Genomic DNA, 8,010 nt, shown 5'->3' on the forward strand with positions numbered 1-8,010 from the left:
ACAAAGTGAGGAAGGGATTTTTTTATAAAAAAAAAATTATTCCCTGATTTTTAATTTCCTTTTCTTTTTTATTGTCTTTTTTTTCAAGATAAAAATATTAATAAATAATCCAAAAATAACAAAACACTCAATAAAATTACTTTCACTTTTATGTCTAATAAGAATACTTTTTTCCAAATAAAAAAAATTGAAAAATGACTCTTGCACTACAGTTGTGCAAGGTCTTAGAGGCATGGGGTTGGTTCAATGTGATGGATTTCACCACATGGGGCCTACGTGAGACCCATCACATGTCTCTAGAGTGGTGTATAATTGTTGTGCATCAATCACTCCTTTCAAAAATTATTAACAAACACCAAACATAGATGTTTAGTATGTATCACTAAAAAAAAAAGGAAAGAAAAACATTCAAATATTAATTAAATAAATAAATTCTTTATTTTTTTTTTTATCAATTTAAACTTTTATGACAACTTGTAATTTAAGATAATATTAGATCAAGCCATCAAGGGTCTTGGATTCTCATCTTGTCTCACTCGTTTACTTTTTATTTTATTAAGTATTTAATATATATATATATATATATATATATAGGTGTTGAGTTTTACTTATTTAGAAAAAGTGTAAACCTATATATGTAAGGAAGAATGGTAGAATATTTCCAATTAATTTTAAGTTGGGACAACTTTTAATTATTGAAAAGAAACAAGATTGCGAGTGAAGACTGAGGTCATCAATTCGTTGTGTTCTCAACAATCATGATGTCAATCTCTCTCTCCGTAAACCCACATATTCATCAATTCACACTTACAATAACATAAACATCCCTAGTAAACTGTTTTTGACAATTAATTGGTTAAGCTCGCTAATTTTAAGAAGAAAAAAAAAAAAGAGAAAAAAAAGGAGGTTTATATAACTTGAGCTTAAGCAAGGTTTAACTTGAGCTTAAAGAACTTGACAACAACTTATTTAAGCTCCCTAATTTTGACAACAAACTGATCCTTTGTAATTGTAGAAGACATAATATCAATTTTTTAGTAAACTAAGGGTAAAATTCGTGTTCATACGTCGGATTCGGATCGTATCAAGACATCGGTATAAAATTATATATGTCAACTCTAACTCAGCCAATTTAATTAAACCGGCACCTCAATCCTAACATGTTAATTTTGTAGGGTAATTACCTTTTTCCCCCATCAACTACCAGCCATTGTCAACATGCCCTAATGAACTGACACCTCAACCAAAAGAGAGCATCCAACTACCAACTTTACACACTTTGCCCAATTCCGTCAGTTTAATTCGTAAAAAGACATAAATGCCCTCAACTTTTTTAAACATATTAAATTTTTTTTTTTTTATTAATTACTGTTGGAGAGCATTTTGGTCTTTAAACCAAAATTAACGCCCAAAAATAGAATATTCCGTCCAAGTTAACGAAATTCCTTGACGGAAGAGGGCAAAGTGTATAAAGTTGGTAGTTGGATGTTCTCTTTTGGTCAAGGTGTCAGTTCATGGGAGCATGTTGACAATGGCTGGTAATTAATGGGGAGAAAAGGTAATTACCCCTAATTTTGTGTTGGGTTCGTGTCCAGTTTACGAATTGTGTCAAAAATTGATAGCTTTAATATCGCATGTCGGGTTTGGATATATAGTGTCAAGGCATGGGGCGAAACTACAAAGGTCAACTCTAATCTAAACCATTTAATTAAACGGTTTAGACCCGACCTTAATCTTAACCAATTAATTTCGTGTTAAGTTTGCAAATTGTGTAAACAAATTCACAACTTTAAACCTTTGAAACTTAAATTAAATCATTGGAATAAAAAAGGAATAAAATATTATGGCTAGAAAACGGAAAAAAAAAAAAAAAAAAAAAAAAAAGAAAAGAGAAGTGATGCACGCATATACCTTACACATCTCTAAACAACGAAATTTTAAATTTACTATTGTATTTGTGAGTTCCATATATAAATCAAATGGTAAAATTAAAAATGAGATGTGTAGTCTAAAAAATAAAGACTTAAAAGTATGAAAGCAAAATATGAATAAGGAAAATAAAACCCACAATACATTAAAAGATTACAATCCAAAATATTTTCATTGTCATGTACAGAAATGTTTATTTTATGTTCCTTTCAAAATGGTAAAATAAAAAGGCTAATTCAGAGATGGGATTTTCCCGGATCTTGATTTATTGAACTCTCTGTGAAAACTAACCAAATTACAAATAAGGCCACATGGATATTCTCGATTCACAAAAGGCTATATAGTATATATCCAAGATTCTTGATCCAAAACCATTCTTGGGCACTGACTTAACGAAGGATCAACAGTACTCTGCTTTCTGTTATCATCATCATCATCAATAATCAACAAATCCCAACTGACGAAATCATCGTCCCACAGGCCCATGCTGTTATGGCAGTTGTTGTAGTCGCAGGGCCACGCAAAATCTGGGAACTGTAAGTCTTGGAAAAGGTTGGAGGAATTGGAAGAAGAGGATGAAGAGGAAGAAGTCGACGAAGAAGGAGCACATGGGACTAGAATCTCACTGGGTTCAATCAATGGAACTTCATCTGTGCAGAAACCATTCACTACCTCCAATGGATCAAACGGGCTTGTCATGCTTTTTTCTTCCTCTTTGGCTTCAGTGACAGAGGATGACTGCAATGATGTATCACTTAGACAAGTTTGTTGCTCTCCTTCTTGTTGGGGTTGATCAGTTTCAGTAGAGATTGGCTTGTGGGTGAGAGGATCGATGCCCATCTTTTTCAGCTTCTTCTTGATGTGGGTGTTCCAGTGGTTCTTGATCTCATTATCAGTTCTTCCAGGGAGATGAGAAGCAATCTTAGACCATCTGTCAAAAAAAAGAAAGACCATCTGTCAATTGTGTAGAAAATATTATTAGAAATTAGAAATTATCTGTTGGAATTACTCAGAGGAATGAAAAGACTATATATCTTTATGGCTACTAGAAAGGTCCATGCATACAAGTCCTAGACACCCAAAATATGGAAAATTGTCCACTTGACCAAATTGCCCCTGGACTTATTTTTTGGAAGACCAATGATTCCCCGAGAAATGATTAATGAACTACATTTACAAAATTTTTTTTTAAAAAAAATTAATAATAACAATGGGACATATGGGATTCAGTGTGAAAAATCAGTAATAAGAAGTCTTCTCTTCCAGGATTTTTTTTTTTTTTAAAAAAAAAAAAAAAAAAACAAGTGATTTGCACAAATATTGTAGAAATTGAAGAGAATCGACCTTGCCACCGGCAGGTAGTGGCAAAGGTAGTGCTCGAAAGCCATTATATTGTTGAAAGTTGCTTTCAACCATTTGCAGAGACGAAGCAAATAATAATGCAAAAGAGTATTTTACCAAATTAATTAGCACTGAAAACAAACACAAGTTTCATTAGAGAAAAACCCATGAGCCAAGACACAGGAAAGGTGGAACAAAAAGGTGAGAAAAGAACAAAAGAAGGAACCTGTTGCCAAGTTGCGCATGGAGATCAATGACCATTTGCTCTTCAGATTCTGATAAAAGACCTCTCTTTAAGTCTGGCCTAAGATAGTTTGTCCATCTTAGTCTGCAACTTTTTCCACACCTTAACAATCCTGCAATCATACCCACCATTACCATAATTAATCAATAAAGTGATTGTGTCTCAAGTCTTCATAGTTTATGAACAGTTTAGAATCATTTGGGTAGTCAGCTTTTTCTGGTCCAGTCCACTTGAATTATCAATCCAACCCAAAAGAAAACGTAGAAAGCAAAACAAACCCAAAACCAGCTTGTTTGATCAAAGTTCAGGATGATCAAAGACAAAAAGGAGAAAAAAGAAAGAAAGCCCATTACGGGGGGGGGGAAAAAAAACAGATTGAAATTGATCAAAGCTTGCTTTCCTTGCATTTCTGTAAGGCAAAAACGAAGTCCATTTTAAGAAACCACCAATATTCAAAGTTTTGAAAAGATCTCTGTTTGTTTCTCTGTATAAGTGAGGGAAAGGCAAGTGAGGGGAGACCTGCAAGCTTAGGAACAGCTCTCCAGCAGCATTGGCCATTGGAAAGAATGAAGTTGATGAGTTTCTTGTCCTCTTCAGCTGTCCATGGACCCTTCTTCAACCCAACTTTGTCACAGCATGGTTGCCTCCCCATCCTCACCCACCCAAAGCTCAAAACACCCAATATACTGCTTCTTCAGGAGAGAGAATGGGAGACAGAAATAGAGATATACAGATAACAAGGTAGTGTATGGCACATCTACCTACATATATAAACAACAAACCCTCCTTAGATGGACTTTTCTTCTCCCTTTATTTATTTTTTTTATTTTTAAAAAAAAGCTACTTTGGACGTAGTGTTATTTTATTATTTTACGAGTAATGCTATTTAGCAAACATCATACAATTTGAACGATGTGATTGTAAAAATTAGTCTTTAAATCAGCACGAGCCCGTAAAAAAAGGAAAATCAAAAATTAATTTTCAGTGTCGCGTTATCCCAGTTATATAATAACTGTATATAACAGTCTACTAAATAGCATTTGTATTGTTCTATTATTACTATTATTTTCCTTCATAGTTGTAAATTATTAATTATTACTCTGTCCACGTTTTAATGGGGGAGGCAACGCGTGCCACACGTGCGACGTCTTGATCAGAAAGCGCCACCTCATCCACCTTCCTTTGCTTCAGTTTGAAGCGTGAGATACTCTCACCCTGTCGGGTCATAGACCTCTGCATAGGGAAAGTACGAGTAAAACAACATCAAGAAAAAGTATGAACAAGTTTAGTTTAGTTAATACCATAATCACACCTTTTTGTTTTCACACTAATACAGATATAGAAATTTAAAAATAAATAAATAAATAAATAATGGCTTACAAAATAAAGAGAAATAACAGAACAAAAGTGTAGATCTTACGTTCGTATGTACCAAGTGAAAGAACAATAAAAGGAAAGAAAAATGGTGGGATTTGTTTATAGAAAAAGACATTTTGGAAGGAGTCCGCTTTGTACTCCTTGAGAGACCATTCCCAAACAAATATTGATCACAACCCAAGGAAGACTACAGCTGGGTCCAACTTGCATTAACTCTTACACTCTTACGGATCAAGTAAAAATAATCCTATTTCTATATATATCCACAAAAAAAAAAAAAAAAAAAGTGGTCTAAATACTAAATAGTATTCCAATAGTGTATATACCCTATTTAATACTTTTTATTAGATTAATATTTTGATAAGCCTTTTGTATATTTATCAAATGAGAGCCCTTTTGATGCGGATAGGTTACAAAACTTAACTTTTGCAGTCTCCAATAAAATATTGACACATCATCTAAATACATAATAAACAATAGACATGAAAACATCGGATTTTATACTAAAAAACTAAGCAAATGGACAAGAGACCCTACCATCCCATCGGATTTGCCCAAAAAAACCCACCACTTGCTTAGCCAAACCTAGTCGCTGGATAGAAATCTGCTGAAAGCCAACGTCGAAATCTGTCAAAGGCCACCACCCATTCACTTTATTTTCAATGAAGTTTTTTGCCTCTCTCTCTCTGTCTCTCTGTTTCATTTTGATGTTTTTTCTTACCAGGTTTTGAGACGGTTCTTCCAGTGTTCATAACTCCAAATGGAAAGCTTCTTAGTTCTCTCACCTTGGTTGTTTTCCCTTTAGCAAAACTTGTATCCACAACAGTAAACTTCAAAACATTTGTATTGCGACTAGGAATTCGTGGCTTGATATAACAATAGTGTTGCTGATCAGGGAAATATTCTTGCTCTAGTTTAGTTTCATCAATCCATCCATTTTCTTCTTTGCTTTCAAGGTTTCCGTTTTGAGTGGGATTTAGGGTGTTGAATGGGCAAGACAAACCAAGTGAGTTTAATTTATTTTAAAGGATTTGGTGTTTTCATATCTATTGTATTTTGTGGTTTTTGATGACTTATCCACTTATAATTGGTTACTGTAAAATGAGGAGTTACAACTCATCCGGATAAAATGTATTCCCTTATCAAATTTTACATCAATAATATATTATTTATGGTCTAATTTGAAACCCATATGCTTAATTAGCACATTTTTAAAATATAAGAAAACTATATTTTGATTAATCTTTGATCACCTTAATATTTTGGGAGCATGATAATATTTGGAAAAAAGAAAAAAAAAAAATTGATCCAATGAAAGGTTACTGAATAATATAAACATTATTATAAAAGAGTTAAAGCAATTACGTACAAGTGGGTCAATCTTATGGTGGAATTATAAGTTTAGGCTAGTATTCAAACCAAATCAATTGATTCAAAAAAAAAAAAATAGAGGTCGTTAATATTATAGTGCAATAACATATCCGCTTGAACATCATGATCATAAAGGACTTGACAACTGCAATTGTCCACATCAATAGTGAAACCAATGCATTTAATTTTCTAGCACTCAAGCCGAGGGATCGATCGTCATGTATATTATATTAAAATTAAGAAGGGTGTTCATTTTTCATCCAGAAATACAAACATAATCATAATTATAATCAAGCACAGAATTCTTTTTAATTAAAATTGGTTATTAATTAAATAACACTCTCATTCTGAATCTTCCGGGGCCCTAATTAATATTCACACTTCAAAGTAGGTTTACGCCAAATTATGGTCCCACACTCTTTAGTTTCAAGCAAAAGTGTCCAGTTTTTACTCCTTGACTCCCAATATATACATATAGAACGAAAACAGTTCCAGTTAATTAATTTCTAAATTAAGGAGTGAAGAGGAAAAAATAATTATTCTGCAGTAAAACACACACACACACATATATAATTACGATTTCCTTTTTTTTTTTGTTCGGGTCTGATAGTTGTTAGCCTGTGTGTCTCTGATACGTATATGATGTTGAAAGACTGATCAGTTCTTTCTTTTGAAGGAAAAGACTGAGGTATCTCATGATTAATATAAAGAATAATTCCTAACATTACTGAGGAAGTTGGGGATGTTTGGATGTGACCAAAATTTTGATTATATTATATTATATTTCAATAACATTTTTAGATGGTTTTTGAATTTCATAATTTAGAAACCGGTTTTACTAAACCGGTTTTTAACTGAATTTAACCCAACTCAAAAATAATAAAAAAAATTAAAAAAAAAAGAACCCCTCAGAGGTGGCTTGGAATGTCTGTGGGAGGTGGTGGCATGGCCAGACTACCCTCAAGTGTTCGAGGGTGGTTCTGCCATCCCCTGGCCAGGGGATGGATAGGCCACCCCTGAAATTAATGGGGGGTGGCTCTACCAATTTTCAAGGATGGCTTATTGATTTTTGTAGGTGGCTCGGCCATCTCCGTCTGATTGACCACCCTTAAAAGAGCGGTTAAAGGTGGTTCGGCCACCCTCATTAAATTCGGGGTGGCCAAGCGGTTTCTGGGAGGGCACTATTCCTAAAGTCGACCTGTTGACCTATTTATTTTGATATCTATAGTCAGCTTGTGGCACTATTAAAGGGCATAATATTTAAAGATATGATCTACTGATTTCTTTATATATATATACTGATTTCTTGGTTACACTAAATCGTTACTACGCGAATATGCTGGTAGATATAGAAGAAATGAATTCATATATTCCCAAGTGTCGTAAGTTGTCAATTCGTTTTTGGGACTCTTTGTCCAAAACATTATCTTGATAGTTTCGGTAGTATAAAGAAAAACAAAAACACGTACGTATAAAGTTAGCTTTCAACATTTTGTTTTAAAGAGAACAATACGTACGTAACAAACCCTAAACCCTAAACCATAACAAACCCTAAATCCTAACCCTAAACCCTTAAGAAAAGGAAAAAAACAAAATCCTACACATTTTTTTTTTAAAAAAAAAAAAACCTAACCCTAACAAACCATAACCCTAAACCCTTAAAAAAAAAAAAAAAAAAAACAAAAAAATCCTACACTTTCTAAATTTATACCCTAACCCTAAACCCTAAACCCTATACCATAACAAAC

The 8,010-nt window shown here is 33.3% G+C and overlaps 1 protein-coding gene across 1 annotated transcript; it reads right to left on the reverse strand.

Moving 5' to 3' along the window:
- Nucleotides 1-2,045: 2,045 nt before the first annotated feature.
- LOC133859413 (transcription factor MYB20-like) lies at nucleotides 2,046-4,254 on the reverse strand. Its single transcript, XM_062294815.1, has 3 exons — nucleotides 4,034-4,254; nucleotides 3,497-3,626; nucleotides 2,046-2,860 (listed from the first exon to the last, which is right to left on the reverse strand). Exons 1-3 carry the CDS (start codon nucleotides 4,164-4,166, stop codon nucleotides 2,266-2,268), a joined length of 858 nt encoding a protein of 285 aa, XP_062150799.1. The 5' UTR covers nucleotides 4,167-4,254; the 3' UTR covers nucleotides 2,046-2,265.
- Between the last annotated feature and the right edge of the window lie 3,756 nt (nucleotides 4,255-8,010).

The sequence above is a fragment of the Alnus glutinosa genome, chromosome 2 (genome assembly GCF_958979055.1).
Source record: "Alnus glutinosa chromosome 2, dhAlnGlut1.1, whole genome shotgun sequence".
Taxonomy (NCBI): Eukaryota; Viridiplantae; Streptophyta; class Magnoliopsida; order Fagales; family Betulaceae; genus Alnus; species Alnus glutinosa.

Coding starts and splice junctions, on each gene's coding strand:
- LOC133859413 (XM_062294815.1), bottom strand. CDS start 4,166: ATGGGGAGGCAACCATGCTGTGACAAAGTTGGGTTGAAGAAGGGTCCA. Junction 3,627..4,033: donor AGCTGTTCCTAAGCTTGCAG/GTCTCCCCTCAC, acceptor GTATGATTGCAG/GATTGTTAAGGTGTGGAAAA. Junction 2,861..3,496: donor CATGCGCAACTTGGCAACAG/GTTCCTTCTTTT, acceptor TTTTTTTGACAG/ATGGTCTAAGATTGCTTCTC.